General features: G+C 42.2%; 1 protein-coding gene across 10 annotated transcripts in view; it reads left to right on the top strand.

The window, feature by feature from the left end:
* Positions 1–3,217: 3,217 nt before the first annotated feature.
* Positions 3,218–15,901, top strand: part of TPD52L2 (TPD52 like 2) — a 42,782-nt gene continuing 30,098 nt past the window's right edge. For 4 of the 10 annotated variants that reach the window (XM_060771910.2, XM_060771907.2, XM_060771909.2 and 1 more), the window contains exons 1-3: positions 3,219–3,401; positions 12,003–12,169; positions 15,451–15,599. In XM_060771910.2, the coding sequence (XP_060627893.1) occupies positions 3,383–3,401; positions 12,003–12,169; positions 15,451–15,599 (335 nt within the window). In that variant the 5' untranslated portion in view covers positions 3,219–3,382. Of the gene's footprint in view, positions 3,402–12,002; positions 12,170–15,450; positions 15,600–15,901 lie in introns of all 10 variants that reach the window. The other 6 variants (XM_060771908.2, XM_060771905.2, XM_060771903.2 and 3 more) reach the window with 3 other exon arrangements.

Raw genomic sequence — 15,901 nt, 5'->3', positions numbered from 1 at the left:
ACAAAGGATTTCCCCAGGCAGGAAGCAGCTAGACTTTAAAGCTGCATGGCTATTCAGTGCTAATCAAAGTGGCCGGATCTTTCTCCATGAACCAGCCTGAGCTCTTAGATCCACGGGGGAGGTTCTCCTTTCACCCTTGCCATTATCATAGGCTCGTCTTGTGAGCACAAGGGAGAGAGCCTTCTCCTCTGTGGCCCCCCGACTCTGGAACTCATTGCCCGGTGAGATTAGGAAGGCCCCCACCTTAGAAACTTTCAAGAAAGAGCTCAAAACCTGGCTTTTCCAATCCGCTTTTGGAGAGTAGTCATACTATCACACACAGTTGCTCCCCCTCAATGGTTTTTTGTCCCCAGAGTATATTTCCCCTCCTATATGAAGGTCTATTTTTACGACCCCGTTCCTTTATGAGTTTCTCCCTCACAACCAATCTGCTCCATCCCTATCTCATCCTGATTTTTAGTATTTTTGGTATTTTAGTTTTTTATCTTGCATATGCGGCGGCCCGCTCATTGTTATTTTATTGTGTATGTTTTTGTTTTATTTTTTTGTACTCATATGTTGTATGTATTTTACTGTGTTGTTATTGTGTTTTGGTTTTATTTTATTGTAATATGCTGTTGGGCTTGGCCTCATGTAAGTCGCCCCGAGTCCCCATTGGGGAGATATGTTGATGATATATGCATGTGTTTTGATTAAGTGTATTATAATTTTCAAAGTTAGTGTTTGTGTGTTAGAAATGTGATGCTATGTAATGTGCCGAAGTGTAATTCCTGTGTGGAAAGAGTTAACAGTATCATGAAGAGGAGCGTCGTAAATATTAGTGTGGAGAGCTATGTATGCTGTGTAGCATCGAGAGCATTGAGTACGTCATAGGTCATCACGTTACTATGGAATGTAAGGAGGTGCCAAAATATAGATCACAACGAGTAGATGAATCATGTAGCCATGCGAGATGGAAGCAAGTTTTGTTCTGCTTAGCTTTTAGTGTAAATATTTTGTATTTAATAAATTAGCTTTTAGACAAGAAGCTGTGTTTCAGTGTCTTGCTGTACTGAGATCATTACAATGTCAAGATGGTGGCGGGATATTAAATAAAGTTTATTATTATACGGTGTCATCTGTACGCGGATGATGTCCAACTCTGTCACTCCTTTCCACCTGCTACTAAGGAGGCTGTCTAGGTCCTGAACCGGTGCTTGGCCGCTGTGACGGTCTGGATGAGGGCGAACAAATTGAAATTGAATCCAGACAATACAGAGGTACTCCTGGTCAGTCGCAAGGCCGAACAGGGTATAGGGTTACAGCCTGTGTTGGATGGGGTCGCACTCCCCCTGAAGACGCAGGTTCGCAGTCTGGGTGTGATCTTGGACTCATCGCTGAGCCTGGAACCCCAGGTTTCGGCGGTGACCAGGGGAGCATTTGCACAGTTAAAGCTTGTGCGCCAGCTGCGCCTGTACCTTGGGAAGTCTGACTTAGCCACGGTAGTCCACGCTCTGGTTACATCCCGTTTAGACTACTGCAACGCTCTCTACGTGGGGTTGCCTTTGAAGACAGCTCGGAAGCTCCAACTAGTCCAACGCTTGGCAGCCATGATTTTAACAGGAGCGGAGCGCAGGGAGCATACAACCCCCCTGTTGCGCCAACTCCACTGGCTACCGATCTGCTACCGGGCTGAATTCAAAGTGCTGGCGTTGGCCTTTAAAGCCCTAAATGGTTCCGGCCCAAGCTACCTATCTGACCGCATCTCTGCCTATGAACCCACCAGGACTTTGAGATCTTCCGGGGAGACCCTGCTCTCGATCCCGCCTGCTTCTCAAGCTCGGCTGGCGGGGACGAGAGATAGGGCCTTCTTGGTGGTGGCTCCTCGGCTGTGGAAAGCCCTTCCTACGGACATTGGACTAGCACCATCTCTAATGGTATTCCGCAAAAAAGTGAAGATCTGGCTGTTTGAGCAGGCGTTCGAATAATTAGTGCAATGATTGGTTAATGAACACTGGAATGGAACAATGGATGACGAATCTGGAACATGTTTTTGATGACGAGACGACAGTGAATGGGTATTGTAGTAACTGTTTATTAATTGTGTAATGTGTTAAGTTGTTAACTGTTTCTATACTGTAGCACTGAATTTTTGCTGTTCGTATTTGTTGTGAATTGCTGTGAGTCGCCTTCGGGCTGAGAACAGCGGTATATAAGTAAGGTAAATAAATAAATAAATAAATAAATAAATAATAATTATTATTATTTGAAAGTGGGGTTTATATACCTCTGGAATGATGTCCAGGGTGGGAGAAAGAACTCTTGTCTGCTTGATTCAAGTGTGAATGTTGCAATTAATCACTATGATTAGCATTGAATAGCTTTGCAGCTTCAAAGCCTGGCTGCTTACTGCCAGACCTTGAACACTTTCATTGCCATGGCCCAGTGCCATGGAACCCTGAGAGTTACAGTTTTGCAAGTCCCAATTTTCCATGGAAGTTAAAACTGCTGTCAAGTTGTATTCAACCTACAGTGTAATAATTTATTTCTCGTGTCAGGGCAGCCAGTCAATTATATTACATTTCTAACAGAACAAAGCAAACAAACAGAGAAAATACAAAATGTGTGAGTTTGGTAGTTGATTAAATGTCCTTTGACCGATATCTGGCCACTTGGAGTGCTTCTGGTGTTGCCGCAAGAAGGTCCTCCATTGTGCATGTGGCAGGGCTCAGGTTGCATTGCAGCAGGTGGTCAGTGGTTTGCTCTTCTCCACACTCGCATGTCGTGGATTCCACTTTGTGGCCCCATTTCTTGAGGTTGGCTCTGCATCTCGTGGTGCCAGAGCACAGTCTGTTCAGCGCCTTCCAAGTCTGTGTGCCCAGGGGGGAGTCTCTCATTTGGTATCAGCCATTGCTTGAGGTTCTGGGTTTGAGCCTGCCACTTTTGGACTCTTGCTTGCTGAGGTGTTCCTATCAAGTGTCTCTGTAGATCTAAGAAAACTGTCTTAATTTAAGTCGTTGACGTGCTGGCTGATACCCAAACAAGGGATGAGCTGGAGATGTCTCTGCCTTGGTCCTTAGTGTAATAATGATATACCTTCAATAATGTTCTGAAAACAAAACTCTTCTCTGTCTGGTCTATTCCTTCGGGTGTCCAATGGGAACCAGAAGTGTGGGTAAAGCCAGCAAGCGGCAGAGTTGTCCAAACTCTTTAACCAAGCCCAGCCTGGCGCCCGGCGATGACGTGTTAGCTGCGCGCAGGGAGGAAGTGAGTGCGTGTGTTTGGGAGAGAAGGAAGGAAGGAGGAGAGAGAGGCGTGTGACGTCGCCGCGCCGTCTAAGCAGGCTCTGTGTCCTGTGGCTGTGTTCTGCCCTCGTTTCCCTCTCTCGCGGGGCCTGGGCGAGATGGAGAGCGCCAGCCAAGGTAGGAGCCTCCTGGGCGGGGAAGGGGAGCAGGAAAGGCCGGGGATGGAGGCGTGCAGCTAGGCCCAGGCCTCGTCTCTGGCTTGGCCTTCAGGGAGGGAGGCAGGGAAGGCCTGGCCCAACTTGGGCCCTCCCTCCAGGGGATTTGGACTTAACTCCCGCAATTCCTAACAGCCTACCTAATAAACATAGTAAATAAAAATAGTGTTTGATATTTTAATGTTGGTATTCAATAGTAATCGATATAATGAATAATGGTGGCATTTAATATGAATTAATATATCTAATAAATAATGTGTTTCATATTAATTCATATAATAAGTAATAGTGGCATTTAATATGAATTAATAATCTAATAAATAAAGTGTTTCATATTAATTCATATCATAAGTAATAGTGGCATTTAATATGAATTAATATATCTAATAAATAATGTGTTTCATACTTACTTACTTACTTAGGCGATCCCTCGCTTTCCAAGGATGATTGTCTTCCAATATTCTTGTGGGTCCGTATGTGGCTGTGGAGCCCTATTCTGCAGCACTGCTGGTCACAGCTGACCTCCAGCTGGAGCGCTCAAGGGCCAGGGTTTCCCAGTTCTCAGTGTCTATGCCAGAGTTTTTAAGGTTGGCTTTGAGGCCATCTTTAAATCTCTTTCCCTGCCCACCAACATTCAGTTTTCCGTTCTTGAGTTCGGATTAGAGCAACTGCTTTGGGAGACGGTGGTCAGGCACCCGGACAACATGGCCGGTCCAGCGGAGTTGATGGCAGAGGACCATCGCTTCAATGCTGGTGGTCTTTGCTTCTTCCAGCACGCTGACGTTTGTCCGCTTGTCTTCCCAAGAGATTTGCAGGATTTTCCGGAGGCAGCACTGATGGAATCGTTCCAGGAGTTGCATGTGACGTCTGTAGACAGTCCACGTTTCGCATGCATAGAGCAGGGTTGGGAGAACACTAGCTTTATAAACAAGCACCTTGGTATCCCTACGGATGTCCCGGTCCTCAAACACTCTCTGCTTCATTCGGGAAAATGCTGCGCTTGCAGAGCTCAGGCGGTGTTGTATTTCAGTGTCAATGTTGACTTTGGTTTCATATTAATTCATATAATAAGTAATAGTGGCATTTAATATGAATTAATATATCTAAGAAATAAAGTGTTTCATATTAATTCATATAATAAGTAATAGTGGTATTTAATATGAATTAATATATCTAATAAATAAAGTGTTTCATATTAATTCATAAGTAATAGTGGCATTTAATATGAATTAATATATCTAATAAATAATGTGTTTCATATTAATTCATATAATAAGTAATTGTGGTATTTAATATGAAATAATATATTAATCTATATCTTCTATATAAATGAAAATGTAATGTTCGTTTGTGGGATTAACAAAACTCAAAAACCACTGGGGGAATTGACACCAAATTTGGACACAGGATACCTAACACCCCAATGTATGTCCTTCACTAAAAAAAATTGATTTTGTCATTTGGGAGTTGTAGTTGCTGGGATTTATAGTTCTCCCTCAATCAAAGAACATTCTGAATCCCACCGGTGATAGAATTGGGCTAAACTTCCCACACTGAACCCCCATGACCAACAGAAAATACTCAAGGCCATCCAGTCCAACTCCCTTCACCAGGGCAAGAAAACATTATCAAAGCCCTCCTGACAGCCATCCAGCCATAGAGATAGATAGATAGATAGATATGAGACACACACACACACACACATATATAGTATCATAGATACCCCCCGCCCCCCCAAAAGGACAATTATATGTTGCATATTCCAGAGTAGCAAACCAGACAATCTCTACATCAACACTGACAAAGAAATAGCAAGAAATACTGTTTACCCACAAGTATAAAGAATTACATATATTAGAAAACATTACTTTATTTTCCAGATCACCAGACTGGGCCACAGCAATGCATGGCAGGGGACAGCTAGTAGTAAATAAAAATATTGTTTTGTATTGATTAATATAAGTAATGGCGGTATACAAAATTGATCTATATAATAAATAATTGTGGTATTAGTATGAATTAATAAATAAAATGGTATTTCATATTGATAAACATAATTGCATGTCATATCTATTAATTAATTACTATAATAAGTAATAGTGGCATTTAATATTGATATCTTAATATAATAAATTATAATAGTGCTATTATAATCACAATTTCAGTTTTGTATAATAAGTAATACAAAGAAAGCGAGGCATAGACTTGGAAGAGACCTCAAGAGGTCGTCCAGTCTAGCTTCATTCTGCCACAAAGGAATTTACAATCCAAGTCAGTTTGCACAGTAGGAGGGCCTATTCTGGACTAGAACTGGGTTTAGTTTCGTTCCAATCTCATCCCACAAAGATTGCTGTACCAGACATAGGCAAACTTTGCCCCCCCCCCTTCCAGATGTTTTTGACAGCAACTCCCACAATTCCTAATAGCTGGTAGGCTGTTAGGAATTGTGGGAGCTGAAGTCCAAAACACCTGGAGGGAAGGTCGAAGTTTGCCCATCCTTGTGCTACAGCATACACTTTGTTAGTGAATAAAGTAGCTCAAGTCTAATGCCTATTTATTTATTTAGTCCATAAGTAAATAAGTATAAAACTGATAAAATAAAGGGAGCACAATCAGCTAAATAATTGTAGACCAAAAACGGACAACAGTGACTGCATTGTCTGTAGCTTCATCAAATCTAATGTGCACTTCAATTTTCAAAACCCTGAAATTAAAAGTATTTGCTGGCGAATGTCATGCACAACAGTAAAACAGTAATTATTATTTTATTTCTTTCCCGCCTTTAATTTATATCCCGCTTTTCTCCCCTCATCAGGGATTCAAAGGTGCTAACAACAAGGCATAAGGTATAAAACATACAGGTACATTAGGACAAAAAGGAAATGGACATAGTTAATAATAACAATTTAAATATAATAAGAATGAAATTGTAATAAAAACACATTACAAATTAAAATACAATCAGCACTTTAGGTATACTTAAAATGTCTCAAGGAAAGTAAGAAATAAAATAAGAGGTGCGTTCTTTGTAATATGGCCATTACAGTTGCTGGCTGATTATTAGTTCCTTCTTTTAATACAATGGTGTTGAAACTTCAAAGCTTCCAGCAATGGGAAAGAAAACCCTTGGGATGCATCTATGCTGTAGAAATGAATGCACTTTGGTTCAATGCTATGGAGCCATGGGGGGGGGGGGTAGTATTACAAGCTCCTGAGCCTTCTCTGCCAATGAGTTCTGATGCCTCACCAAAACTACAAATGCCTGGATTGCATAGCATTGAGCCATGGCCATTTAATTAGAGATGGCGTTCCTCAAATAGACGCTCCAGATGCAGCTCCTGAAGTAGCTTTCCCTATTGGCTCAGCACTAAGAGTAGCCTATTACATGAATCTAGTGCACATCCTAATTTTGGTAAAGTAATTTGGCCAAAAAAAGGTGAGCGTTAGATTCGAGTTAGACTTATAGAGTTGGAAGGGACCACAAGGGCCCTCCGATCCAACCACCTGCAATGAGACCATAGAATTGTAGAATAACAGAGTTAGAAGAGACCCAAGGGCATCCAGTTCTGCCAGGCACTAATATACCATCCAAGTCAGTGGGAGTTGACATTTGGGAGTTTCTGATGTGGGAGGTGATACACAGAGCCTGGAAGACTTGGTGGCAGCAGCTGTTTCGATGTTGTTGGTTTTTTTAATGTTAGCCACTTTGCATCTCAATCAAGATAGGAGTGGAATATAAATAGTGGAAATGACAGCTCCTGGATCATGTTTGCCCATCTTAAAAGCTCATTTTTTGGACTAAAGTGTAGTTCCCAGTCTTTGCAAGATTGACATCCATTCCTATGATAGCATAAGCTTTATTGGTGAGTAAATTATTAGACTTATCGAGTTGGTGGAGAGAGACCCTCAGGGCTGTCCAGTCCAACCCCCTTCTGCTATGAAGGAGCACTCTTAGCAGATGGCCACGTAGTCTCTGCTTTAAAACCTCCAGAGAAGGAAGGAGACTCCACTGGACTCCTAGGCAGCAGCATATTCCACTGCTGAGCAGTTCTGACTTTGGAAAATTCTTCCTGAATTTTAGGCGGATTATATTTTCCTGGAGTCTGTATCCATTGCTCCATATCCTAATCTCAAGCATCAGAAAACAGGCTGGCTCAGTCTTCTATATCACATCTTGTTAATTATTCAAACATGGCTGCTATGTCTCCTTTACCTACCCAGCTCCCTAAGCTACTCTTCATAGGGATTCATAGTTTCCAGACCATGACTTGTAAGTTGTACAGTGACAGCCCCCTTTCCCCTGACAAGCTAGATTTCTGTTTAGATTGTTTTCCCCCTTTGACAACCTTTGCAAATATTGATATCTTATTTCAAAAGTATGAAGGTGTTCATGTGAGCATTTGTCAGTGATAGGGGGAGAAGTGGTGGCATATTTCCTCTCCTCGCCCCAGGTGTGTTGATTACAGACTTAGGTCTGATACCCTGAAAGCCCCAAATTGCACCTGATTTTGTAGCTATGCTGAGGCCCCTTCTATACTGCGACATAAAACCCAGATTATCTGCTTTCATAGAATCAAAGAGTTGGAAGAGACCTCATGGGCCATCCAGTCCAACCCCATTCTGCCAAGAAGCAGGAATATTGCATTCAAATCACCCCTGACAGATGGCCATCCAGCCTCTGTTTAAAAGCTTCCAAAGAAGGAGCCTCCACCACACTCCGGGGCAGAGAGTTCCACTGCTGAACGGCTCTCACAGTCAGGAAGTTCTTCCTCATGTTCAGATGGAATCTCCTCTCTTGTAGTTAAAGGGAAAGATTATTTAGGAATCTCTGTATTAATCCTGACATATGCTTTGAACTGGATTATATGGCAGTGTAATCTCATATAATCCAGTTGAAGGCAGATAATGTGGATTATATCTGCTTTGATAATCCAGATTATTTGGCAGTGTAGAAGGGGCCAGAGTCAGCCTTGGATAAGAGACTGCCAATGAATACCAGGTTCTGTATGATAGATTTCAAAGGAAGGGACTAGTAAACCTATTCCCTGCCTAAGAAAGCCTCAGGAACTTCTAGAGACAGGATGTTGGGTGTCTGATGGGAAGGCCGAGTCATATCTGTGGTGAGGGATGTTATTTAACATTTGGGAGTTTCTTGTGTGAGAGTTGGCTCAGAGCCTGGAGAATGGTGATGGCAGCTGTGACTGGGTAGCTGTTTGGAGAAATTCACAGGACATCCAGGCGTGGCAGAGATTCCAGAATATGCTGCCGTGGAGCCATAAAATGAAAATCCTAGAAGGAGGCTAGGAGTTTGTGTTGGGGTAATAGGTTAGAAGGAGGCAATGTGAATCATGCTGGATGAAACTTAAGAGTAGTGGGTTAGAAGTTCAAAGTGAAGGATGCTAGAACCAAGAGATGCCCATCGTGAACATTGTAAATTGTAGGAGAATTTAGGGGGGAACACGAAGAAAATTCAAGGGAAAGATTATTTAGGAATCTCTGTATTAATCCTGACATATGGTGTCCATAGAAACTATTAGATGTATTTGGAGATTGGTGAGTTTTTGAACTTGACAGCCACTTTAAGAGTGAAGTGGGAAATTATATTCAATACAGTGACTGTGAATTGGCTGCAAAGTAATTGTTGGGAGATGCTGCATGATGACAGAATGCCCCAAGGAGTGGGTAGCATCAAGACTTTGATCTTCTCCTACCCCATAACTAGTGAACCCCAAGAAGCCTTGCCAAGGGGAATGGAGGCCTATGGTGTAGTTGTGGGAGGTTGAATCTGTTGGGGAGGGCTTAGTTATGGGAGCCACCCGTGATAATGTTAAGAAGTGGCGAGATCAAAGAATTGTAGCTTTGGGCTGCTCTAGATTCTCTCCTTTCATATTTCATTAGAGGTTTGCCTTTGATGCTTTCCAGACCACGCTATGTGAATGTTCCTCTCTTTCTCAAGCAACTGCATTATTTTGTAATATATGCTCTTCTTCCGCTAGCCTCCTGAGTCTTGCCTGCTGCTAAAAATGGGACACAACCACCAAGGGCGTGGTGATGTTTTGCTTGCTAACTAACTGGGTTGCGTGTTTCCATGTGTTAGCATGCACTCCCATTTGGAAAGCTACCTCTGCAGGGTTTTTCAGTGTGTGTGTGTGTATGAGAGACAGTCTTTTGAAATGAGAAAGAGGTCAAAAGTCCTCCAAGTTCATTCCAATTTAAAATAGGCTGTTGGTAATCCCTTGATACTGCTGTTGCAATTTTCCGCATGGCCTAGAGCCATAGCATTGGAACAGTCCTAGAATAGAGTGAGGGACCTTTGTTTCTCCAGATGTTTTGGACTGCAGCTTCCATAATCCCTTATCACTGGCTGTATTGGTTCAGACATCTACAAACTGAAGTTCAAAACCTCTGGAGCATCAGTTGTCCCCCTGCTAGAAGCCTGCCTACTCAATTTCTCATGCTTTCTATTCAAGTCTTCTCCTTGGAATATAGCTAGCACTCCCACTGCGAGATTTTGCAGTTAATGTATCCATGTATTGTGCTGCTATTGTGCTTGCCTTCAAAGGAAGGACAAACAATTCATAGTCTTGATAAAATTGTGAAGTAAGCTGAGGGAAGAGATAGCAACTTGGTTAATTCCTCTCAGTGAACTTTGGAGCTGAATGTAGATGTGTATTCCCCTGCAATTTTGAAACTTTAGCCACATCATCTGTCTTTGGTGTCCTTTTTCCCCCTCTGGCTCCCTTCCTGGAGCCTGCATTCAGTAACCAATCAAAAAACCTCCTTTACCTTTCAAGGATCATGGTAGCCAGTAGCTATTTGCTTTAGCTCTATTAAAACAATAAACCAGAGAAGGCAGCACTGCCGTCCTATTCCTGTCCTATTTCCAGTGTAGATTAACCAAAATTAATCATACTGGCTTTATAGCTTTACTTCTGGGTGGTGAAAAATAAGGAAGCATAAAGGCTGTTAAGTATCACCCTTGCAAACCGCTTCTCTAGCATTTTTAATACATATTATTGTGTGCCTTCAAGTTGTTTCCGACTTATGGTGATCTTAAGGTGAACTTATTTTGAAGTTTTCTTGGCGAGATTTGTTTAGGGAGAACTTTTCATTGAATTTTGAGGCTGGGTATCCATGTCTTAAGCAGGGATTTGAACCCTGGGTTCCAGGGTCATAATCCAACAGTCAAGTAATACAATTTATTTATATTCAACAGTCAAGTAATACACTTTATTTATATATTCATGAGCAGATTACAGTTTTACTTATATAAGGCGAACTTTCAAATCCTTTTTACACAGTAAACAACGACATATAATATACAGATAGAGCTAAAGGCCTTCCCCTTCCACTTCCGGTGTCTGGAGGTGATGCTCAACTCCGGCTGTGGGGAGGTGCTCTTGTTCCGTTTTTCCATGCTGAGGAGCCTGTTGTCCATAGACTTCTCCGATTGTGTTGCCAGCATGTCTGCATTCAAATCCTTTTTACACAGTAAACAACAACATGCAATATACAGATAGAGCTAAAGGCCTTCCCCTTCCATTTCCGGTGTCTGGAGGTGATGCTCAACTCCGGCTGTGGGGAGGTGCTCTTGTTCTGTTTTTCCATACTGAGGAGCCTGTTGTCCATAGACTTCTCTGATTGTGTTGCCAGTATGTCTGCATGGGGCACCCTTTTACCTCTCTTCCAAGGCAGTACCTATTGATCTACTTGCATTACGTGCTTTTAAAGTGCTAGGTAGGCAGAAACTAGGGCTGACAGCCAGGAGCTCACCTGGGAGCTTTGAAATGCTGACCATCCAGTCAGCAGATTCCCTGCAGCTAGAGGTTTAACCTGTTGTGCTGCTGTGGCCACTATATTACACTTTATTTCTTTTTAGATATAGAGCTGCAAAACAAACAAACCCCTGTGAAAAGCAGGATGCATGTAGATACTATTTACACATACAGATACAATTTTTAGGGTTTCAGGATTGGTTTTGACTCTGGCAAAGCTTCCTTTCATTTCTGTTTAAAATATACCTGGATTGTTTGTTGCTATCTTTTGTTTAATTCATATTGTTTATATACTCTTTAATATTCACCTCCCTAAGTCAAATAGACAAAGTGCAATTTAAAACCAGAATCTGAAAGTGCAAGTTAAAAACATAGTATAAAATAATCCAAGAGCAATTTAAAAATAGCTAATAGTGCGCCAAGGGTTAATGTACAACTCAAGTGAAGGAGATAGTCTGAGACAAGAGTGTTTTCTAAATTTTGATAAGCTCCCCTCCTGAATGAGTCAGCCAGAGAGTTTCTTTGCCTCTTGGGACAACTGGTAGTGTATAGCTGTTGTCTTGAGCTTGTTGATGAGTGTTGCTTGTGGGCCTCTGACTTGTCTGTAGCTTTTGATATGCAAATCAACTCCTCCAGGCCTCCTGGGTAAAACCTATTTCGAATGCTCTGTCCCTGTTTCCTTTGCCAGCGTCATCTCAATGGAGAGAGCATTTGCAATCTAAACTAACATGCTTTGCCTGTTTTAACTGCTTACCCTCTTCCCCTGCTTTGCTTCTTGTCCATGACAGATATCAACCTTAACTCTCCCAACAAAGGTCTGCTGGCTGATACAATGACGGACGTGCCTGTCGACAACACAAGCGCTGCTGCTGCTGCTCCGCCTCCATTGAGGGCCTCTGCCTACAACGGGCTCACTGAGGCAGAGGAAGAAGAATTAAGATCTGAGCTGGCCAAGGTAAAGAAGTGTTCCCACTCTGCAGGTCTCTTTATGCTCCATTTGGTTAACATGATATGAAGAAATTGAATACATTTGCCTCCTGCGAGTCTACGGACAAAAGAGCACTATGATCGATATTCTGAAGCCTCTGGTGTTACTGTGTTTTGTTTCTAGAGCTTTTTCTTCACTTGGTTGTGTTAAATTGGAAGGTGAGATAAATAAATTCAGGCTTTCATGCTTTGGACACTTCCTGAGAAGACATTAGCAGTAAGAAAAGACAATAATGCTTGATAAAGTGGAAAGCAGTAGAGAAAAGCAAGATCAAATTTCAAATGGAGAGACTCGGTGAAGGCGGCCTTAACTCTTGAGTCTGCAAGATCTGAGCAGGGCTGTTGAAGACAGGGAATTTTAGAGGTATCTAATTCATTGGACTGCCATAAACAGTTCAGTTACAACAACAAACAGGGAACAGCAGTAGCCAGATCCCCCTTCAGTACATCTCTCTTATCTTTTTCCACAAAGCAGTTTAAAGTCAGATATGACCTCTCCTGTTTACCTCTCCTCCTTAATGCAACCCTTTGAGGCAAGATGTGAGATGTTACCTCAGGTTTGGGAATCACGCAGGCTTGATAATCTTATTCCGGTATCAGCAGTTCTAGCTGGCATAGCCATTGCTGATGAATGCTAGCCATTGCAGTCTAACGTGCTGCAGGGCTGCATGTTTTTTACTTGCATGTTGACCCTACGGCACACAGCTATTTTTGTGGTTGAGCTCTGACATGAATTGAACTTCTGCATTGTAGCATAGCATTCTGGCAGCTGTGCTACTTGGGTTTCTTTTTAATAAATCTGCCAGCACTGTAATCCAGAGCTAGCTTGTGTTTCTTTCATTTATGCTAAGATAATGGCAAAGATTACTGCAGACACAGACTGCAGCCAGGAAATGAGGAGAGGCTTACTTCTTGGGAGGAGAGCAATGTCCAATCTCCATAAAATAGTGAAGAGTAGAGAGATCACACTGGCAACGAAGATCCACATAGTTAAAGCAATGGTATTCCCCGTAGTCACCTACGGATGTGAGAGCGAAGGAAGATAGATGCTTTTGAACTGTGGTGCTGGAGGAAAGTTCTGAGAGTACCTTGGACCGCGAGAAGATCCAACCAGTCCATACTCCAGGAAATAAAGCCTGGCTGCTCATTGGAGGGAAGGATATTAGAGGCAAAGATGAAGTACTTTGGCCACATCATGAGAAGAAAGGAAAGCTTAGAGAAGACAATGATGCTGGGGGAAATGGAAGGAAAAAGGAAGAGGGGCCGACCAAGGGCATGATGGATGAATGGCATCCTTGAAGTTACTGGCTTGACTCTGAAGGAGCTGGGGGAGGTGACGGCTGACAGGGAGCTCTGGCGTGGGCTGGTCCATGAGGTCACAAAGTGTCGGAAACGACTGAACGAATGAACAAGAACAAATGGCTTTTCTCCTGTGTCCATAGCAATCCTAAGTAACGAATGCTGCAAATCACTAGTTTTTCTTCTCAATGCACATGTTGCATCCCAGACCTGGAGTCACCTATGTCCACAACACCACAAAAGAGTCCAGAGTATAAGCAAACAGATTATTGTGAAAAAGCAGGAAATATGAAAGGAGAGGGATAATCCAAAAAGGCTTAGCAATAGGTAATAGCCACATAGGAATCCAAAGGTAACACAGTTAAGGGATAGCCAAAACTCACAAGTACAGCATAAATCCATAAACAAAAGGTATACTTAGAAAAACTTGAGGAAGATTCATGTAACAAGAATATAGAAGCCTTCCAGGATACTTGAATCCAAAACCAGGACTTGACTTGACACAAGAACTCAGGCCTAGCTTTTAACTCGAAAGCTTGAACGAACTAAAAGGTAAACAACTGGCTGTTAATAAGCACTCATAAAACCATGTCGTTTCCCACATTTTTTTCTATCTCTTTCTTGCAAACTCTCTCAAACGTACAGAGCCGATTCTCTGCACTGAACTGTAAACGAAGACTTCTGTTTATCTCCATAACACCAGATGCTTTTCCTTGAGAGTTTTCAGTTTCACTTAATTCTTCTTTGTTAGACTCCTTATCTAATGATGTTGTTTCCGGCTCCTATGATTGACTTGTAGCTCAGGGTTTCATTTCTTTGACCTGAATCTGCATCACTTTGAACCCCAGGAAATCCCACAATCCCTTCTAAATCAGCCATGAACCCATCATCAACCCCTGGCTGCTGAGCTACAACAGCAAAACCTCCAGGCCACAATATAGTATTGCTATAGCTGGCTATTCTCTAACCCTTGGACCCGCTGTAGAATGGTGGTGGATCAGAGAAGCATCTAGCTACATCCCTGTGTATGATGTAATCATTCTTTGTCTAGCTACATGGAAGTAGCCAGATGCTTGTCCACATCAGACACAGAAAGGTCATGCTAGGTTGTTGATCAGTGTAGTGGCAGAAATAGAATACCTATCTTTACATTGATCAAAACAATCTACCTACGACTTTGCCACCATGGTAAACAATTAAAGACAACATTACAAAAAGTTACATTCAGCTTTTTAGATAGAGTGAATTTTAGATAGAGTGGTCCCAGGACCCGATGTGGATATCATAATCTCTGGATGCTCAAGTCCCATTATATACAGTGACATAGTAAAATGGCATCCAATTTATAAAATGACAAAATCAAAGTTCTTGTTCTCTCTTTGGATTTTTTTCTCAAATATTTTGGAGGTATGATCGGTTGAATATGTGGATGCAGACTCTGTGGATACAGAAGGTTGATTGTACTTGAAAACATAATCTAATCAGCTCTCCACATCTGTGGGCTTCACTTTTGTGGGTGTGCTTATTTCTGGAAATTTCTTACGTCCTCCATTGTGACCCTATCATCAACTTCTGGCATAAATCTATACTAGAAGACTTGGAACACTTTTCTAGGCATTTGTAGATCCTCAAGGATGACTCCGTGGTAAACCTCTGGCAGGAGCTGACCTTGAGTTGTGCTGGAAGACATAGAGAGGCATTCTTATGCCCTTGTACCAAAGGGAAATCCAGAACTTTGGAGCATCATGAAGTATTTCTCACTTTTGTTTCTTCATCAGGTGTGCTTGGGATGGCAATGGGTCTGATGTACACATTCCTTGGGTATGAAAAAAAACCCCAGTGTTGTCTTTCCTCTTGGAAGGCCAGGGTGCTACATATAACCTTCCATGTTTGAATGCTGTTTGCTCCTACAACACGAGGAGGCCTTTAACCCTCATTCCTCTTTTGCAGGTGGAAGAGGAAATCGGCACTTTGCGCCAGGTGTTGGCTGCCAAAGAGAGACATTGTGGAGAACTGAAGAGAAAACTGGGATTAACCCCCTTAGATGGCCTGAAGCAAAACCTCTCAAAAAGTTGGCATGATGTCCAGGTTTCCAATGCGTAGGTGTTCCATAGGTTTCTTTTCTTTCTTCTGTGCAACAAAAAATGAGTGTATTTAGGCTAGAGGTGACAGCATATAAACTGTCTATGACATTTTATGGTTTTGTAATTCTGGAGTTCACATCGTTTCCTGTGAAGGTAGCTGGAAAACTTACCACATCTATTTTATTTAATATTCTGGCCATAGCAGTAAGGTAGATTTATTTGCTCTCTTGTTTTCTCTCTGGTATGTCATTCATGTATGCTGAGGAAGGGTTTCTAGAGGCAGCTGCTGTTTACCTTGCCTGTTGCAGATGCACACA

This window comes from Anolis sagrei, chromosome 4, assembly GCF_037176765.1.
Source record: "Anolis sagrei isolate rAnoSag1 chromosome 4, rAnoSag1.mat, whole genome shotgun sequence".
NCBI lineage: Eukaryota > Metazoa > Chordata > Lepidosauria > Squamata > Dactyloidae > Anolis > Anolis sagrei.
The sequence above is the reverse complement of the archived record's forward strand: the minus strand, read 5'-3'. Positions and strand labels throughout refer to the sequence as shown.